Below are 20,795 nucleotides of genomic sequence, written 5' to 3'. Positions count from 1 at the left end.
GATTGACAGCAAGTGCTGTTTGGGAGTGGAGAGGGGGAGTGGTCGAAGGAACGCAGACGTGCCTGTGAGTTTACAACGCTGTTACAGGGACGTGCATAATTAAGCCCTAGTGACAGGAAGCTTCGCAGGTTGTGAGTTAAGTCAAGCTCAACCACAACTCTGCGTATGGGTCCGATGTTACTCGATGTTACCAATGTTTTCGCTGACTTGCAGATGTATGTAATGGGAAGTGGGCGGCTTTATAAGCTGGTGGGCGTCTTGGTATAGTATTGCATTCATTTGCATTTTTTCGCAACGTGTGATTGCGATTTGCGATCCAAGTTGAATGCTGTTTATCTCTATTGCATAAACAGGGCCAATAAGGAGCTGTATGGTTCAGGTAGTTAAACACCTATATTTTCAGCAAACAGCACATTAATCCCCCCCCCCCCCCCCATGCCTACACTGATGAAACAAGTAAACTCGTAAAGTTAGGAGAGTGAGTTTCCTGTATAAGATGTACAGGTGATTTAGTACCTGCCTCTCTCTATATAGTATTCCATGTGTTCTGGAATTGTGGATGCAGTTGTCGTAGTTACAAGGAGTGGACTAATTCTACCATTACTGCAGACAAGTTGTTTTACATTTCTTTTAGTGTATGTGGATTAAGTTATGTTCTGAGACAAAAAAATATGAAATTTAGAATACTGCACTATTATTGCACCATATTTCGTAACATTCTACCTCTGTTCCATATACCCGAGTCCCTAGATATCACTCAATCTCAATAAACTTTCCAAAGACCCTTGCCTGGTACATGTACAAACGTGTCCACATAGATCTATCCTCCGTGTGCTACAAGGCGCGTTACACATAACGCATGTGCGCTGTGCGATTTGGTAGTGCTGAGTGTCTTTTCATTCAACTTATACTGATTAAAATGGTATGCGGCATGCCTATATTCTGTGTGCGACTACGGCTGTATCTGCATGCAAAATGCTATGTTACCGTGTCAGTGGCTGTGGTTACAGTCAGTGGCTGTGACACTGTAACGTAGCATTTCGCATCCAAATACAGCCGCAGTCGCACACAGAATATTGGCATACCGATATCATTTTAATCAGCATGAGCCGTGCATCATATTCGCGAATAAGGGGCCTGATTCAGCACGGATCGCAAGCCTGTGTTCGCACGCATCCGGCCGATGCGATATTATGCAAATTAATGCGACTGCACTGCTGCCGCAGCACAAGATGCAGACGCCCAGCACTACATAATGCGGGCCGCATTATGTAGTGCTGGGCGTCTGCATCTTGTGCGCTTACCTTTACCTACGTCCACATTAGTTAGCAAGACTGCGAAAACATCGGTAACATCGAGAACCATCAGACCCATATGCACAGTTGTGGTTGACCTGACCTTCACTCACAACCTGCTAAACTTCCTGCACACAGTGAGTACTCATGCAGCGCATGCCGACGCAGGGGCTTAAATATGCACGCCCCTGTAACGTCATTCAAACACATAGGGACGCCTGCATTTCTCAGACCACCCACAAATGGACACTTCCTGTCAATCTATATGTGAAGACACTGCATGCTCACTTCAGCGGCCGGTTCGCGCACGCACACTGCGATGCATATGCATGCGCAGAATGCAAACATCGGCCGGTTGTGTGCGATCGCAGGCTTGTGATCCATGCTGAATCAGACCCAAGATGCATTTTAAGGGAAAAAGTTGCATGAAAAGACGCTTGGCGCTACCGAGTCGAGACACAGTATGGAGTGGCTACGTAAAAGGGCTGTTTAAGGAGGTTAGATGTATGTGGACACATCCAGGGGTTAAAGTGGGCCGGAACGGGGTGGTACTGCGTTCCGTCAGTTGTATTTCCTCTGGCCCATCTTATCCGGCCACAGCACTCGGAGACTGTAGCAGCTGTGACTTTCCGCCAGTGTGGCTATCGTTCCGCCTGCCCAGACAGAAGTCTAGCAGCAACTTCTGCTTCCGGACCTGTCCCGATCTCTGCCTCCTATTGGTTACACCGCACACGGTATGAATGTTTCTGTGCCTGAGAAGAGCCGAATCTGGAGGAGCTGCCAGCACACAATCACATGGCCAGGAGCATAAGGAAGAGGAGCAGGTAGGCTGTTAAAAAATAAGGTAAATTGGAGGGGGGGGTGGTCTTCAAGTGACACAAGAGGCAGGAGAGAACACAAGAGGCTGCAAGGGGCACAGGAGGCTGGAAGGGATATAGGAGTCTGGAATGGACAGTGGCCAGGAGGCTGGAGTGACATATGGGGGGGGGGCAGTGGCAGGAGAGACACATGTGGAAGGAGGATGGGGGGGACACAAGAGAATGGTGGTGACACAGGGAGCAGGAGGTTGAAGTGACACGTAGCATAAGGCAGTGGAGAGACATGCGGCATAATGATGGAAAGATAGGTGACAGAAGGCTGGAAGTGACACGGGGCACAAGGCTTGAGTGACACAAGGGGCATGTGGCTGGAAAGACACGGGGCTGGAGCGGACATGAAGCAGGAGGTTGGAATGACATATGGAGCAGGGGGGTGGTGTGCACAGAGGGCAGAAGGCTGGGGAGACATAGGGCACAAAGCTGGACAGACAGGTGGCAGGAGGCTTGAGTGACACAAGGGGGCTGGATCGGACACAGGGGCATGAGATTAGAGTGACACAGGGAGCACGAGGCTGGATTAACACAAGGGGAAGGAGGCTGGAGTGACAAAGTGGGCTGGAGTGACATGGGGATGGAGGCTGGAGAGACACTGGGGGCACAAGGCTAGAGTGACACAGGAGGCTGGACAGGACATAGGGAACACGAGTCTGGCTGATGCAGGTTATATTCCAACACAAACAGGCCCAGAGTCTGCCCAGAGAGGATCAATTTCTTCAGAGGTTCCCCGTTGCAGAGAAACCACCGTATAGGTAAGGTATATTTTTATTTAATACAAAAAACAGTGTAGATTTAAACAAAACATTTTAAGGGGAGTGCCGAAGGGTCTTTTTGCCTTGAGCTCTCCTTGGTCTAGAACTGGCCCTGACCACACTGCATGGGAGCAGTGAACAGATGCTGAGCACCAAAAATGATGGGAATGCAGAAAGACAAGTTACCCTCTGACTCGGATTGGTGTAGTTAAGGGAGACGGTTTTAATCATCACCTTCCAGCACATACTGATATGTTGTATTATCATTTTCAGGAAAGGGGACTGCACAGTTATATATATGAGGAGTGTATAATACAGCTCTCAGCAACACTGTTATGTGGTACTATTATATAGAGGAGAGGGGTCTGCAGTGATATATGAGGAGATAATACACCTCCCAGTGCACGCTGGGAGCTCCTCATACGTGCCTTTGATTGTGGGTACAGGTTTTGCTTTGAGTGTTCTGTCACAACTTCCAGAAAGTTTTTTTAAATCTGCTTTGTCTCCTTATATCATTTAGGGGTCTATTCATAATTACATAATTATTACCAGTGATCATTATGTTTTAAACTCTCTGCGAGTTTAAAAAACTAAAAGGAGGTATTCATCATGCCTCCTGGCCTATCACTTCTGAAAAGATGCTCTTTTTGCGGAGTCAGCTTTTCGGAAAAGTGATACTTTCCCCCCTACAGCTGAGGTATCCATAAGGATTCCCTGACTGCGTCTGCCCCCCTCCCCCTCTCTATTCCGCCGCTGCCTTCCACCCGACCCCCCCAGAATTGTAGATGCCTCACTGTATGTCCCCTGCTCTCCTCACCACTGTCAATTAACCACCTCCAACCCCCAGCAACCCCCAAGGTGACCGCCCCAGAACCCGCCCTCCCAAGGCCACTGGTGTTCGTCCCGGCCCCGGCTCCCCCCCCTGCGGCCGCTGGTGATTGTGTTGGCCCCCCTTACCCCTTCCCCATGGACGCCGGTGTCAGTAAGCCCCCCCCCCCCACAGCCGCCGGTGTCAGTAGCTCCCTCCCACGGCCACACGACCCCCCCCGCACCCTCCGGTGTCAGTGATCCCGCTGCTGCTCCTCCTCCTTAAGTTCTCCCACCTCCACCTGTAATTAATCATTCTTTCCCCTGCCCCCTCTGCCACGAAAGCTTCCTCCGGTCCCCCTGCCTGCAGCACAAGCTCGCCCCGGCTCCGCTGCTCTGAGGGAACCAGTGACAGCCAGAGACGCCGAAGGTAAGTAGATACAGCTGGAGGGATCTGAAAAGATCCCTCTGCTGCATAAGCTGCAGTCTAAACGGCAGCTTGTGCATGGTATCGGATGCTGTACGCCATCTCAGGGTGGCGTACAGTATCACTCACAAGTTCCGAAAAAAATGCTTTTTTCGGAACTTGATGAATTCCATAATTTCTACGTCCCCATATTAATGTATGGGGACTGTGGAAATTAATGGGGGAGAATTGTAACCAGGAAATATTAATGATATCTCCTGTGTTCAATGCTTAATGAATAGCCCTGAGCCTTCATTTTTACAAAAGTAGGGAAAAATGTTAACTTTTATAGAAATTAAGGGATGATGAATAGACCCCTTAGTGATGTATTCTCTGATTGGCCTGGCTATATGGTCATTGCATAAATATAATGCCATCATATTTCTGCTTGATGCTGTGTGTGAAGGGATGGTGCAGAGAAGTGGGAGGCAGATGGAGCAGAGCACAGGGGGAGGAGGGCGGGCAGAGTCCTTTTACTAATATATATAATATATAAGAAGGGGAGGGGCTAGGGGTGTGGCACCCCCAAGGGAGGGGGCGGGGGGTAGAGTGGCTAGGGGGGTGAGTTCCACCACCTCTCTAGGACCATTTTAAGCATTGGACACACCTGTAAGTACTGAAAAGAGTGGGTACATGATCTATCGCATATTTCAACATATCAGCATTCCCACTCTACATTTTTATACAGATCACAACCTGAAGTAATCTATGGATGATTGTACGCAAGCTCGTCTACAGGGCTCAAATACTGACTATATACATTGCTGAGCACAGACCACTTACTATTAAGAAATTGAAGAATATACTGGTGTATAACTTTTTAACACCATCCTTTTAGTTCCAATTTAATATTGAGTAACATTTCACTTAAATGTTTTAAATGGTTAATTTATCATGATTACTATTTAAGCATATATTTTACATAGATATAATTAATACATACCATATAAATTATTGTTATCATTTTAAATAAATATTGTGTCATTATTTTAAATCAATGAGTAAATAAACTATTTGAATTTTCTTGTAGAATGAGGGCCTGATTCAGACCCGCTTGCGCGTGCACAGCGCTCGCAAGCGGGTTGATGGTCCCTCACTGTGCATGCGCACCTTGGAGCCAGCTCCGGCGTGCACATGCACGAGACCCGGCCAGCGACGGGCGCTCTGTCGCTACAGGTCTCGCACCAAAACAGGGCGGCTGTCGATTTTGATTGACAGCTCGCCCCGTTTTGGAGGCGGGCAGGGGGGGTGGCTGGCCAAACAGAGGCGTTCCCAAAGGAACGCCTGCCTTTTGGGGGCGGCCTCAGTAGTGAGCTTCCGGCTATATTAGAGCCGGAAGCTCACTGGGGCTTTGCGATGGACGAGACCCTACCACAAGGGTCTCGTCGCAAGCCCAATGGTCGCGACCATCACCTGTCCGCTCGCAAAAGCTGTGGGTGGTCACCCACAGCTTAGCGAGCTGCCAGGAGGCCGGCTCACAAAAAAAAAAAATGCCGCCCTGATTCAGAGCGAGCGCTCTGAAAGAGCGTCCGGCTCTGAATCAGGCCCTGAGTCCATTGCATTCATGTACACACTCATTTCATCATTTGGAGAAACGTATATACTTGCATAATAAAAAGTATATTCTATCCTAACATACTGTTCTAAGTAACACACCTTTTTTGTCTTTATTTTATATATTGTTTGATCAATTTTGTTAAAAAAATATTTTCTTATTATTAATACTGCGCCAAGAGGGATTCTTTTATTGTCTTTTCCAAATATATGAAACCTTGAAAAATTAATTAGCATTAACACAAAATAAAGATGCAAACAAAATCATATTTTAAAAAAAGGATAAAAAAAGTACTTGGCCATGAAGTAGTTAAAACCAGCAAATCACGCCCTATGATTTGTGCAGTCATATTTACCAGTTCCGATAATTGCTACAGTACTCCTGTTGCTGGCAGACTGGCCACTCATGGCCTTTACTCTTTTAATGCTCTCTAGTGCCTACAAATAAAAGACAGTCAAGGAGGCATTAGATGGCTTTAATGACACTGTAGGAATGAAATTCCAGTACAGGTTGAGTCTCATATATCCAAAATGCTTGGGACCAGGGGTATTTTGGATAATGGAATATTCCGTATTTTGGAATAATTGCATACCATAATGAAATATATTGGGAATAGGTCCCAAATATACACACAGAATGCATTTATGTGTTATATACACCTTATACACACACAGCCTGCAGGTCATTTTATACAATATTTTCAAAAATTTTGTGGCTCAAACAAAGTTTGTGTACAGAAATGAAATTCATTTATGTTTCATCTACACCTTATACACACAGCCTGAAAGTAATTTTATACAATATTTTTAATAATTTGTGCCTTAGAAAAAGTTTGTGTACATTGAACCATTAAAAATCAAAAGGTTTCATTATCTGAGTCATGCCAACAAAATTCCGTATTTCGGAATATTCCGTATTTCGGAATATTTGGATATGGGAGACTCAACCTGTAAAAGTATTATTAGTTACCTTTTTACTGGTGACAATACGGACACTGCCATTCGACACATCCACCTGGTGGGTAAAAGAAAAAAGTGTGATATTTAAAAAATGAAAGCAAAACACACTTGTTACGTATTTCCCCAAAGAAGATTCAGTTGTGGAACCTGAAGATTTCTGTGAATTTCCTACATTAGGCTATTAGTACATAGCAACAATGCATAGCAACAATGCATAGCATTATGCAGAAACTTTTAGATTTTTTTTATATTTAGAAAATACTAACCGATTGATATGATCTGTTTATGATCCAGACTATGTCATACTTGCTCTGCTGAGTTGTATATGCTATGCTTTGTTTCATTGTTCTTATTTTATTTTTTATTATGACATGCTATGCTAACTGTATTTTGTGTTAGTATTCAATAAAAATAATTAGCAAAAATAAAAAAGAAGAATTATACAGAAACATAATTCTATAAAAAAAAAAAGGCTTGATAAATAATACTCTGGTAATGCTTGTCATATCATCATGTGCAATAAGTATTCTCACTATCAAGCTACCAGTATATGAAGTTTGTAAATGTTTTATGGTACTCACAAGTTTCTCTGCTTAGCTAGTTGATTATCGTGTCGGCCAATGTTTACAACAGTACTAATATTTGTGTTACTGAGCATTATCAGGTGGTGAATGTCAATATGGGAGCGAAAACTCAGTTTTTGCGTTAATATCGCACCTATGACGTCATTATCGCAGGTTTTAGTTTTACACCGTATTCAATTTCAAAGACTTTTCGCAGGTTCGAAAAGTCTTTGATAAAAAACGGGGATAACTTTTCACCATTGAATAGGTGTCGAAAAAAAGTGCAGAATTGGGGTTTAGGGGTGCAGGCTTAAAAAAAATAGCCTGCACCCCTGGGAATGACATTTAAAAAAGAACTGTGTCAAAAAAAGTTTTTTTAAAAAGTAGGGACACCCTAAAAAATGTATTTAAAAATTGGGGTGAAAAAAAAAAAATGGGAAAAAATTGTTTAACAATAGGGAAATAGGTTCAGGGCTATTCTGCAAGTATGCGGCAGGTGCACAATTGCAGAATTTTAAAAAACTTACTTTAGGGACATAAAAATATGCTAGTACCCATTTTCATGTACCCCAAATTTGATGGGGTAACATAAGTGCTCTTCTGCAACACTTCTTCAATGTCGGGAAAAAACACCTGCTGCGGCTATTTAAATCCCCGACTTTCAATTACAGGCTAAAACGGGGGTACCCATAGTGATCCCCCATGTTTTTACAAATTTTTTTAAGGAAAATTTCGTAACCTTACGCAAATCCCACTTCGCAGGCTACCGTTTTCGTTAGTTTCATATTGAATACGGGGATAAGCGGGCTCGCGCCCGATACTTTATCCCAGGTAAAAGCTCCGATATGAAACGTAAACTTCGACAGCGAAGTTTACGTTTCATATTGAATTCCCCTCCATGTGTGTGATTTGAGTGCTTTGCACTAACAGCCGTTCGTGGTAATATTGCCTCATAATTGAACAATATTTTAACACATGTCCAGTTACAGGACATTTAATTCACAGAGCCTATTTATTTATGTTGATAGAAACAGCTGTGATCGGCAGCAATGTTGCAAAATACAATGCTGTAAACAACCACATGATGCTCCTATTTATTTATACTAAGACCAGATTAATATAAGCCTATAAAATTTAAGAGGCATAACAGATGCTAATTCTGTTATCTATCTAGTCACAGGACGTCATTGTACATAGGTTATATGGCCAGTCACAGGACAATACCTTGTATAAATGATACTGAGTGCTCAGTACAAATAGCGGTTATCAACAATATTGCCCTAAAATCTGCATGAGCTATATGTATATTAAGGTCTGATTATAATTGTAATGAGAGATATTTTTGCCAACACTATATATTGATTGGAATTAAATATACCAGACATTATATATATATATAAATTATTTTTTTTGAGTCAGACATAGAATGCAGTAATGACAGTCATGTCAAAGTAACATTCGCCTTATTAGCGGCATGTTTATTACGTGTATTCCATTTCTGCATATTATCCCTATACATAACAACTCTCATTGAAGTATGTGTATAACTTGCAACTGACAATATTGTTGCTTAATGCAACAACAAATTATATGAGATTGTATACTGGAACTCAGTCAGAACTGTACTGAGATAAGGTATCATACAACACAGTAACAATTAGGAATAGGAATATCTTGATACCAAGGGATCTATGACAGATACTTTGTCCCTAATCAATAAACACAGAGCTATTTAAGAATAGCACTTGTCTTAATAGAGCATAGCTATCTATAATATCATTAATAAGAAATAAAATCCACACGGCAGGGTTTTTTATGTGAATTTATTTTCACATTTTCATTACTAATAGTCACACAATTAGGCTTTATCTTACTTTTTAACCTCTATTTTGCTGGAACCTGTTCCAATTGGAACTTTTTAATGCTTACTAATAAAGAATAAAAAATTTTATAAATTTCTCTATATGTGCGCCAAATAAAAGGACAAACTTTTGCTTTCCCTCTTTTTGTGAATATCATAGTATTCATTTGTTGAATGGCAGCACCCCCGTTTTAGAGTCAAATAATATCAATGATCATAAAATACGGAGTCACCACAAATATCAGTATGTAATATGTGCAGAAGTATATATTCCTTTGTATTGTATCCATTTATTAGAGTGGAAGAATTGTTTAACAATGCTGTACTACTCTGATGTCAAAACAGAGTAAGACTTTAAAGCTTTACCACTATACAGGTGGTGGGACACACACTTTTATAAATACACAGCAAAGGTGTTCGAATGTATGTTTCCTGTATGGTTTATATTTGAGGGCCTATTTGGAGTGGTATCAAGATTTATATATGTACCTTTTTGGGAAGGGAAGCAGAACCTTCTAATCCACTTCATTGGTTGAGCATATAATTTAGTGCGCATGTAATGACAGATTACTTGGTCATTTGGTATTTGCTCTATCTGCTACTTCCTGAAATCATGACGATATCTTCTGTAAATATTTAGATCAACCTAAGTGACTAACCCTCTCTCCAAATCCCTGGGCCTTCCACTGTAAGAAAGCAGTACATGGGTGCACAGTCTAGAGGACCCTTGAGGTACCAGAACTACACTACAAAACATAATTTTTTATTTCACTGTTCTCTATTAACAAGGATATGTATGAAGAAAATACTGGGGTGCCCCTTGCATGGTTTACAATAGTGACTGAATGAAGTGGGACCTTACAGGATTCATAAGCACCAGTGGGTTACAGGAGCACTTGATCATTGTACACTCACCAAACCTCTAATGCATCAATACACAATGTTATATAAACAGTAGACACACATTACCTTGAAGCACGTTAGGCTGTCCAACCCAGGGTATTCTTCTATGTCCCCGGTCTTTACATTGAAGCAGGCGCCATGCCAGGGGCAACGGACTCTGTCACCTGCCAGAACCCCTGCATTGCCGAGAGCAATCACACTCAGTTATCAGTAGCCACACATTTGTTATCATAAACAACCAAGAGGCTTATTTATTCAAATTATTGCTGGGGGCTAAAAGAGGGACACAGTACAGGGGACCGAAGGCTCAAAGGGGCCAATCTACAGCTTTTCTGAACAGTCTACTGCAGGTAATATTAAAGCTCCTTGTTTCAAAGGAAGTTTTAATACAGCTCTGTTTAAAGGGCAAACATGCTGCCTCAAGTAGTCTGTACTACCAATACCTCCCTTCCAGGTCCAAACATCAGCAGCCAGGTCGCAGTGCAAATCAAAGCTGTCACATCGTATCAGCCACCAGCCCTGCCAAGGGCTGAGCCGGCTGCCTATTCTTCAGTGACCTCAAACAGTGCTTTCAACTTTGCATAAAGTTTTCATAGTTAGCAGGTTGAACAAAATAACAAAAGTCCATCAAATTCAACCTATTCATATACGCTCTAGCATTGGTGATCCAGACGAAGACAAAACACAAAGGAGCAGCTTAGATGGTCAGAAAGAAGTATGAACAATTCCCGACAGTGCGCTCTGGAATGCTATGCAGACATTATATGTCTGCATAGCATTCCATATAATGCTGGTGATTAAATAAATGCAATGAAATATTTTGGTAGTATCTCCCAAAGGTCTACTCTGACCTACTAGAGGACAATTTAAGAAAAAGAAAATACAAGGTTAAACTAAAAATAACCATTAGAACTTAAATACAATACCAAAAGAAAGACAAAACAATATAAAATGCCTCCGATATCCTGACAAATAAAAAAAAATAAAAAAATGATTATCGTTTAACCAGCAAATAGGAAGATGTGTCACACATACTAGTTGTTAAGTGGGTGAAATAGCCAAGTTTTATAGCTGGTAAAGTGATGGCTTTAGAACTGACTAATGCTGAGTATAGGATCGGAGTGCACTATATACACTGAGCAATTTTTAGCTAAGTGTGTGCTGTCTTCAGTGGTCTTCAACGGGATCAGGAGGCCGGGAAAGACCCGATGTGATCATTGCAGGAGCGCTTGAAGCCGTTTATCGGCTAACACTCCTGCATACACATTATATAATTATCACGTCGATCATACAATTATCCGCTGATCGGTTTAACAATAATTGATGACATCACTAGGTTCCAATACAGTTTACAGGACATTGAGCTGGATTCAGAGTTGTACGCTATTAGCGTCTTTGGATGCAGCAGCGATGCTAAAATATGTTAATGCCGCATGAGTCGTCTTGTGTAAATAATCGCCTCCTAATGGCTTCTGTGATCCATAGCTGCATCTGAGGAAGCAGCATCGGATCACTCTGTGTGACCATCAGTCATATGAGTAACCTTCAGGTTACTCAGGATGGCCAGAGATTGCACGCAGTAAAGCTGACTTCAGCATGCCCAGAAAACGGGGCCGATACGCCCACGTTTTCTGGGACTCTGCCAGTCAATTAGGCTGCAAATGAGCAAGCAATACAGATCCTACACATGCGCAGAACTTCAAACATTGGAGTTGTACGCAGACCATTGGGTTTGCGTACAACTCTAAATCAGAACCATTATCACATAAGTATCAGTAGACATATAAAAAATCATACCTTTACTTAGAGGTGCACCATAGTGAGAACACTTGTTTCCCACTGCACTAAATTTCCCGTTACTCTTCACTAACAGGACAGAGTGTCCCTGTATGTCAAACTCCTTCATCCTGCAAGCAAACAAAAACAAGCATAGAAAGACATTGCAGATTACATTACGCTATTTCCCTGTAGGGCCTAGATACTGGTCAAAGAAAAGAAAGAGGGTGCTCATTGCAATATCCCGATGTCTGTTGGAAAGAGGCTGTGGGGTAAGGTAAAAGGCACTGCAGAACACTGAAATACAAGGCACTGCAATACAGAACACTGAAATACAAGGCACTGTAATACAGAACACTGAAATACAAGGCACTGCAATACAGGGTACTGCAATACAGAACACTGAAATACAAGGCACTGCAATACAGGGTACTGCAATACAAGGCACTGCAATACAGGGCACTGCAGGACTGAGTGCATTTGGGTAACTCCAGAAGCTGGTGAGATAGAATGCCTACACATGGGGAATTGGATAGATAGATGGAATCACTTTCATGATAATACCAAGTGAGGAGATAATTAGGTGAAGTGGGAAATCGGCCACAGTACAATGACATTCTGGATTCTGGCCACTTCCGTCTCTCAAGCAATCGTTTTGTGAACCAGCGCGCAAGGAAGTAATCCTAGATTTAGTTCTCACAAATGTAGGTGCAGTGTCAAATGTGTCTATAGGGTACTTGGGGCTTAGTATCCATTGGTCAGTTTGGTTCAATATACAATCAGCATTAAATCGCCAAAGCAAAAGATTAAGGGGGAGATGTATCAAATCTTCTAAAGAGGGCAGATGAAGTTTACCATAGCAACCAATCAGCTTCTAGCTGTCATTTATCAAGTACAGTCTATAAAATGATAACTAGAAGCTTATTGGTTGCTAGAGTGAACTTCTCCACTTGTCCTCTTTCGAATGTTTCATATATATCCCCCTTAGGTGCCTATTATGAACTCTGGTGCTTTTGTGACAGTTAAGGCTTCTCACTATGGGGGAAATAGTGGCGTGGAAAAGTGAAGTAACTGCCTCTAGCAACCAATCATCTTCAAAGCTAGCATTTATCAAGTATGTTCTATAAAATGATAGATAGAGGTTGATTGGTTGCTATGGGCTATAAGTGTTCCGTTCCACAGGTCGAAACAGGAGGGGGGGATATGTGACTAAAACACTGTAAAGGTTGACAAGGGGAAATGTCTATGCCCTGGTTTTTAGCTTCTGTCTAGTACACAGAAGCTAATTAGCAGCCTAGATTGCCAGATCATCTGTGAGAGGCTGATAAAGGGTGTGTCAGGGGGTTGGTGGGCTCTGTGTGGCTGTTGGGGGGGGGAGGGTAGGCTCTGTGTGGCTTGAAGGGGGCCCCTGCAACTTAGTTGCCCTGGGGCCCCCACAAACTTGAATCCGGCCCTGAAACTATCTGTGGTTACTGGTACCAAGGCCCTGGACTGGTGTACTACTACTTGGCAGCTAAATGACAAGTGCAACCATTGACTCCTGGAGACGACACCCTTACCACGATCTTGGCACTATTGAGATAAACTGACTTACCACTGACAGGCAGTAATGCTAAGGATCACTCAGCTGCCTCTGTGATATTATCTTAGCAAATCATGGTAATTTATTTTGCTGCAATAAGAGGCAATAGAAAAGTGTGCACCACAATTTAATAAATAAGATCTAGAAAGACTGATTTTAGTCAAATGAAAAATCAGATATGTAAATCTCTGACAGGGTGGGAACTGAGAGGTGGAGTGCAGGAACAGTGGGAAATAATAAACTATAGTCTCCAAGGAAGTGACATTGCTTAGAAAACTGCATATCAGAAAAATAAATCAACCCAAACAGAGGAAGATAAAAAACCGGAAACCTATAAAGCTGGTCTAAATGGCTCTAAACATACACTAACACGTTTAGACACAAACATGAATAAAGTGCATAGCTCAGAACTCGTAGCCAGTGAAGTACCTGAGGGAAACATCTGGTGTATTAACTGATATTACTTGGAGCTGCGTTTTAGCTCATTTGAAGGCGAGTAAGAAGTATAGACAAGCATTAGTAAAGCCAGTAGAATACTAGCTCATACAGGAAGAGATATTAGTAACAGGAAAGGGAACGGTAATTCGCCTCTTTATAAGCACTGTGCATAATTCTTGGGGCTCGATCTCCAAAATGATATTAATAAAATAGAAAAGAATAAGACAGGCTACTAAAATGCTACATAACATAGAGCTGTGCATAACATTTAGGAGAGAAGAGACAGAGGGCCTGACTCATTATCGATCGCAACTGCAACAGCGCACGCAGTTGGCCGATAGTTACGTACTGCGCATGCATCGCAAGGCACGAAGGCTACACTGCAATCGCACTGCAATTACGCAGAGCACGGTAAGCCATCGCAGAGTGAGTGACAGGTAGTCAGCATTTCGGGGTGGTGACGGGGGAGTGGTCGGAGAAACGCAGGCGTGCCTGTCCGTTTGAACGCCGCTACATGGGTGTGCATAAATTAGCCACTGCAACGGCATACGCAGCTTACTGCATGCAACGAGGTCAGTTCTGATGTAATACCACGTGAGGAGACGATGTTAATGTTACCGATGTATACGCATGACTGCAAGGTATTACGGATGTGAGATAGCGGTAGTGGGAGGCAGTGGGCGTCTCTATGCTGGCAGAGTGAAGGCATTGCGATAGCATTCATTAGCATATTTTCGCAGCAGACCTGCGCGCGATTACGGAGCTGCGATTGCAATAGTGATCCGTAATGAATCAGGCCCAAAGTTAACTCTAAAAATTATCATATATATCAAATTAAGAACGCAGTCATTTAAAGAGACTAAAAATATTATAACAAGAGGACACACTTTAAAATTGAAAGGTTTCCACAAAGCAGAACAATTTTACAGAGAGAGGGATAGAGATTATGCTGTGTTGGGAACTCACAAAGTAAAAGAACTAAAAACAATCGTTTGGACAAACATATTGCTATTCTAAAGGCTTATAAATTATATTGAAAAAAAAAGCAACAACAAAGTAACACCTCTTTCTCAAAAAGAAAACAACTCCAAACAACACAAAAAAAAATTAATAAAACTAACACCACACATATATTAAACGTTTTGTAAAATATTCAAAATGAGTGGAAAAAAATAGGTTGAACATGTTCTCAATTTAATTTTGCTCTCTAGGCAGAAACAAATACAGCAGACGTTACTGACAGGGTTCTCATACCTATTGTGTCACCATGTGTAAATATTAAAATGTATTTGTGGCTCCTAAAACTAAAATAACATAATCCAAAGCCTCTTCCCATATCCCCCAATAAGCATTAGGCTGTCATCTTCTTACTGATATAGTACTTACTCGCCATCTTTCATCTCTGACTCCTTGCATAGCTCCTGGGTAATTATCTCGTTTCCACTCATAGTGGTTCACGAACAACGAGTATACCTGTAGTATGGTGTTGGACGGAGGAATAAACATGAAATTACCATAATAAACTGTGAAATTCTCTTTATGCTAGCAAGACAAATATAAAGGTCACATAACAAATGAAAAATAACAGCGCGTAGATATAAATACTAAGCACTCGCTTTAAGTATGTTGAATAATTGAGTGATTTAACACAGGAATCTAACGGGGCCAACTCAGGGTAGATGTCAGCATTTTTTATATTTCTGTTAATTACTATTGATATCTTAAACCACTTTGGATTTTCATGACTGTTCGTACGTACACTGAACTCTGATGTTTTGGAAATATAACGTAGAAAGTATATTATACCATTTTTTTTAAAGAATAGAAAGAAAATTTCAAATGAAGTAGCAAGGTTACACCGAAAGGCACAGTAGCATTTTACTTCAATCAGCTTACCAACAGTAATCTATTTGCAGGATAGTATTTATTTTTCTAAGCAATAAGGGCGAGATGTATTATTGATCGCTAAAAAAGTTTATTTTTTCCGAGTATAGTTCGCCGCAAACAGGTTAATCCATGTCTAGAACTTTGCCGTAATGTATTATTATTTTAACAAAGCTGTAACGTTGCGGTGACAGGATGTCAACGCGATGTCCCACCCGCATGCGCACAGTTGTCTTTTCACGTCGGCATGCGCAGTTGTGTAGTATGTACTGGGAGCAGGTACAGTGTAGTGTAGTGTGTGCTGGGAACGGGTGCAGTGTAGTGTAGTGTGTGCTGGGAACGGGTACAGTGTAGTGTAGTGTGTGCTGGGAACGGGTGCAGCGTAGTGTGTGCTGGGAGCGGGTACAGTGTAGTGTAGTGTGTGCTGGGAACGGGTGCAGTGTAGTGTAGTGTGTGCTGGGAACGGGTACAGTGTAGTGTACTGTGTGCTGGGAGCGGGTACAGTGTAGTGTAGTGTGTGCTGGGAACGGGTACAGTGTAGTGTACTGTGTGCTGGAAGCGGGTACAGTGTAGTGTAGTGTGTGCTGGGAACGGGTGCAGTGTAGTGTAGTGTGTGCTAGGAGCGGGTACAGTGTAGTGTAGTGTGTGCTGGAAACAGGTGCAGTGTAGTGTAGTGTGTGCTGGGAACGGGTGCAGCGTAGTGTAGTGTGTGCTAGGAGCGAGTACAGTGTAGTGTGTGCTGGGAGCGGGTACAGTGTAGTGTAGTGTGTGCTAGGAGCGGGTACAGCGTAGTGTGTGCTGGGAGCGGGTACAGGGTAGTGTAGTGTGTGCTAGGAGCGGGTACAGTGTAGTGTAGTGTGCTGGAAACAGGTGCAGTGTAGTGTAGTGTGTGCTGGGAGCGGGTACAGTGTAGTGTAGTGTGTGCTGGGAACGGGTACAGTGTAGTTTAGTGTGTGCTGGGAGCGGGTACAGTGTAGTGTAGTGTGTGCTGGGAGCAGGTACAGTGTAGTGTAGTGTGTGCTGGTAGTGGGTGCAGTGCTGTGAAGTGTGCTAGGAGCAGGGGCATTAAATTAGTACAAATAACACCTCAAAATTAATATTATGTAGAAAATATCGTGACCAAAATGAGGCGTTGTTTAATAAGCGCTATCTCCTATGATACATACAACCTCCCGGAAGCCTCCACATCTGACAGTGGCAGAACGAAACGCCGCGATATTCCAGCGGAATTTCATGCTTGCGATGACAACAAGGGTTTCTTTGCAAAAACTTTATTTATACATACGTGATACACTCCATCATTGCGGTAAGCGCTGTTTAAGGCTGCGTTAAAACAATAATACATCTCGCCCTAAGTGTAGTTATTCTACTTTGGACCATGAGTGGCCAGTCTCCGTTCTATTTGTCCTATGTGGACATATATATTACATTGTTTTGAATGTCAAACTTCTCACTGGAATATATGTAGAACACAAAATTAATAAAATTATCTACTGGAGCAACTTACTGTATAGTTTCTGAGGAACTGGAATAATGTAACTGTGGATACTCTAAAGCAATAGAATAACTATGGCTTTCAGCTGACCAATGCCACGTATGCTACTGGTAACCAGTAGCGTAACTAAGGTATTTGGAGCCCAGGGCAGGTTAATAAATGGAGCCCCTACCCCTGAAGTAAAGAGTGGTCGTGGTCACATTCACTCTACTTTAAAATGGGGCGTGTCAACATGACACACCACCGTTTCTCGTCACTCTGGGAACATCCTTTCCATTCCATATGCACCTTAATGCCCAAGTAGTAGTAGTAGTGCCCCTCTTGCAATGCCCACTGTATAAGTGCCCATTATCCAATGTCCCCAGTAGCCATGTCCCTTATGCAGTGCCCCCTGTAGCAGTGCCCCTTATACAGTGCCCCCAGTAGTGGTCCCCCCTATGCAGTGCCCCCAGTAGTTGTCTCCCATATACAGTGCCCCCAGTAGTGGTCTCCCCTATGCAGTGCTCCCAGTAATGCCCCTTATACAGTGCCCCCAGTAGTGGTCCCTCCTATGCAGTGCCCCTTATACAGTGTCCCCAGTAGTGGTCCGCTCTATGCAGTGCCTCTTATACAGTGCCCCCAGTAGTGGCCCCCCTATGCAGTGCCTGTGCTCTTTACATATATAGGACAAAGACACACGCACAAAAAAAAAAACCCTTACCTGAATCCCCGCTGTCTGCTCCTCCGTCCTCCCTGCCTGCTCTGCACTATGGGAGAGACATCTCTCCCATCACCCACTGCGGGAGCCGAAAGATGGAGCTCATGGGTGGACACTGGCAATCTACAAAACTCTTTCTGCGGGATTGTTATCATTACATTCATTGGTGAACTTCCTATATACTGATCCACTTAGCCGGATGTGGCCAATTGGTTAGGATTATTTAAGACGGAATATAGACGATTCCCGTCAGCGGCAGCCCGACAGGAGCAGAGTGCGACGCAGCGGAAGCCCGACAGCGCTGGAAATCCCGATCGTGGATAGGTAAGTATTTACTAACCTAACCTAACCCCTCTAACCCTAACCCTCCTTAGGGGTGCCTAACCCTAACTTCCCTCCAAGTGCCTAACCCTAATCCCCCCTCTAAGTGCCTAACCCTAACCACCCCCTTCCCCGCTGCCTAAACCTGAGTCCCCCGGGGGGGTGCCTAACCCTAAGTCCCCCCCCGGGGGTGCCTAACCCTCCCTCCCCCTAGCCTAACCCTAACCCTCCCGGCGGGGTGCCTAACCCTAAGTCCCCCCCCGGAGCCCTAAACCTAACCCTCCCCCCCCGCGGCTGTCCGCTCGCGGCGCCCGGCATCCCTACGATCGGGATGCCGGGCGCCGGTCTCCCGGCGTCGGGGAAATGCGGGCGTCTACATCTAGACGCCCGGCATTTCACCCTTGCCGGGAAATGACAGTCGGGAAGCCGGCTGCCGGTATTTAGGCAGTCGGCTTCCCGATTGCCTCCCTTCAAGACACTGTGGATATTCATGTATACAATTTTTTTAACATCAGAATCTATCCCAAGAGTTTTTTTCCTGTGATTTCAATACAAAGAATGTTTAGCAACCAGCTGACATCACCTAATTAGATGGGAACTTTATTACCTCATTTTTATTGTGATACCTAGTATAATAATTGTGTCAATATGTGTTTTTTATATGTCTATATATATTTGTATTAAATTCATTGTTTTTATTGATATTCACACGTTGCTGCTGTTTCACACCATTAAGAGAGCGGTTATTAGTTTTTCTCCTTTCTTGTATGTTTATTGGTTTGCCACCATTGGTTTAACTGCTGCTCATTATTAGTGTATCAATTCATATAATTGGACTGAGAAAATTCCTCAGATCCTAGTCTTGGTTTACATCTTTATTAACAAATTGTTACATTCGATTGCTATCCACTCCAGTGCCTCAGACTTTATTCTTCCTTTTATTTTTTTGCTTTTCACAACAGTGCTATTAAGTCTGGCTGCAGGAATGGATAATAGCAACTTTTCTTGTTGCATTGATAGATTATTGAGAAGGAAGGCTTATTCGCATGATACAGAACCCATTTCAGATGTAGAACAAATTAATGAACAAACAGAAAAGCAGGCCGATATGGAAAGCCTCTTTTTTTATATGGAAAATCTATTAAAAACAGAAATGCGACACTGGTGGGATGCTGTAAATTTAAAGAAATATGTTGATAAAAATATGATTCCGAGAGGATTAAGGATCTTTAAAGCACTGTCATTTAGGGATGATCCTAATCTCATTGAAGAATGGGAAAAAATGTTAGATAACTGTTCTCTGTCTCTTATGAGACTACTTATCAAATACAGAGAAAGTAAAGTTGATCATGTGACTAAACAGATAGATGAACTGAAATCCAAAATGACAGTCTTTAAGGATCATAAGTCCTTTCTTAGATTCTTCAGTGAATCAAAGGGTTGAAGCTTTTGAAAATCGATTCTTGATAGAAAAAAATCACAAATTTAAAAGAGATTTGGAAGACTATAGAACCAACAGTGTCCGTACATACAATAAGAAATTTCAATACAAAAAATTAAACACATTTAGTGATACGGAATTTCATAAATCACCTAGAAAAATTAACAGAAATCATTTTGTCTCAAATAAACGGAATATACAAAGACACAGACCATCATTTAGAGAGGATCATAGAGAGCCACCCAAGGCTCTCACTCCCAAATATCATCCTGAAAATAGAAGGAATCAGTATCATAGAAGTCCACCAAGAGATTTGGGAGCCAGACCCAGAGTTCATTATAGAAACACGCATACCAGGAATGGCTCCTTAACATCACCTCTTTTTTTTGAACAGGACCCTCATCAGGATGTAAACAAATTCCAAAATCCAAATCCATACCAGCCTCTCTCACCAGGTCACAAATATCAAAAAAGAACAAGAGAAAATTTAGAGGAAAGAGGGAAGGAAAACAAAAAAACAAAAAGATGGTAGGCACTTCGAAGGGTAATTTTAACCTATCTAAAAAATATACTCAACACTTCTGAGTTGAAATGACTTAATCGTGGTTTAACCTTTGCTCCATCAGCTGAAGCTAACATTTTAGATTTATTTGTAGAACTGAATAGATTCACACGGACTCTGTGCCGCAAAAAATATTTTGTAAAGAAAAAAACAAAACATATTAATGAGTCTGCCGGCTATATTGTTTTAGATGATTCTGACTCCCTAGCCATTAAATATCTTGAGGATCTAAGTGGAGAAAATAACACCTCTTTTGAAACCAGTGCTATAATCCCCATCTATAACTATAATGACTCACGTCAAATCAGGAGCAAGTTTTAACCCTGATCAGAATTTTTTCCTCTCAAAGAGAAAGGTCCATATATTGATTGTTTTTATCAGAGTACATTGGAAGGTTTAAAGGGCATCTGTATGAAGAAAGAAAAAAAATTCCTTACACTCTATAGAGAGAAAAGCAATCAAAGAACTCAGAGCAGATTCCTCTATAATCATTGAAACCAGCTGATAAGGGAGGGGGGTTGTGATCCAACTTACGAATGATTATAAACACAAGGCGTATAGAC

The 20,795-nt window shown here is 42.4% G+C and overlaps 1 protein-coding gene across 1 annotated transcript in view; it reads right to left on the bottom strand.

The window, feature by feature from the left end:
- Nucleotides 1–20,795, bottom strand: part of LOC148538441 (apoptosis-inducing factor 3-like) — a 155,487-nt gene that overhangs the window by 110,708 nt on the left and 23,984 nt on the right. Inside the window, exons 2-6 of the mRNA XM_088454862.1 lie at nucleotides 15,219–15,305; nucleotides 11,834–11,943; nucleotides 10,103–10,212; nucleotides 6,720–6,764; nucleotides 6,106–6,187 (exon numbers count right to left, since the gene is read on the bottom strand). Coding sequence (XP_088310988.1) covers nucleotides 6,106–6,187; nucleotides 6,720–6,764; nucleotides 10,103–10,212; nucleotides 11,834–11,943; nucleotides 15,219–15,280 — 409 coding nt within the window. The 5' untranslated portion in view covers nucleotides 15,281–15,305. The remainder of the gene's footprint in view (nucleotides 1–6,105; nucleotides 6,188–6,719; nucleotides 6,765–10,102; nucleotides 10,213–11,833; nucleotides 11,944–15,218; nucleotides 15,306–20,795) is intronic.

Source organism: Taudactylus pleione, unplaced genomic scaffold (genome assembly GCF_031769625.1).
Source record: "Taudactylus pleione unplaced genomic scaffold, aTauple2 ptg000040l, whole genome shotgun sequence".
NCBI lineage: Eukaryota > Metazoa > Chordata > Amphibia > Anura > Myobatrachidae > Taudactylus > Taudactylus pleione.
Note: the sequence above shows the minus strand (reverse complement) of the source record. Positions and strands in the feature narration are given on the sequence as shown.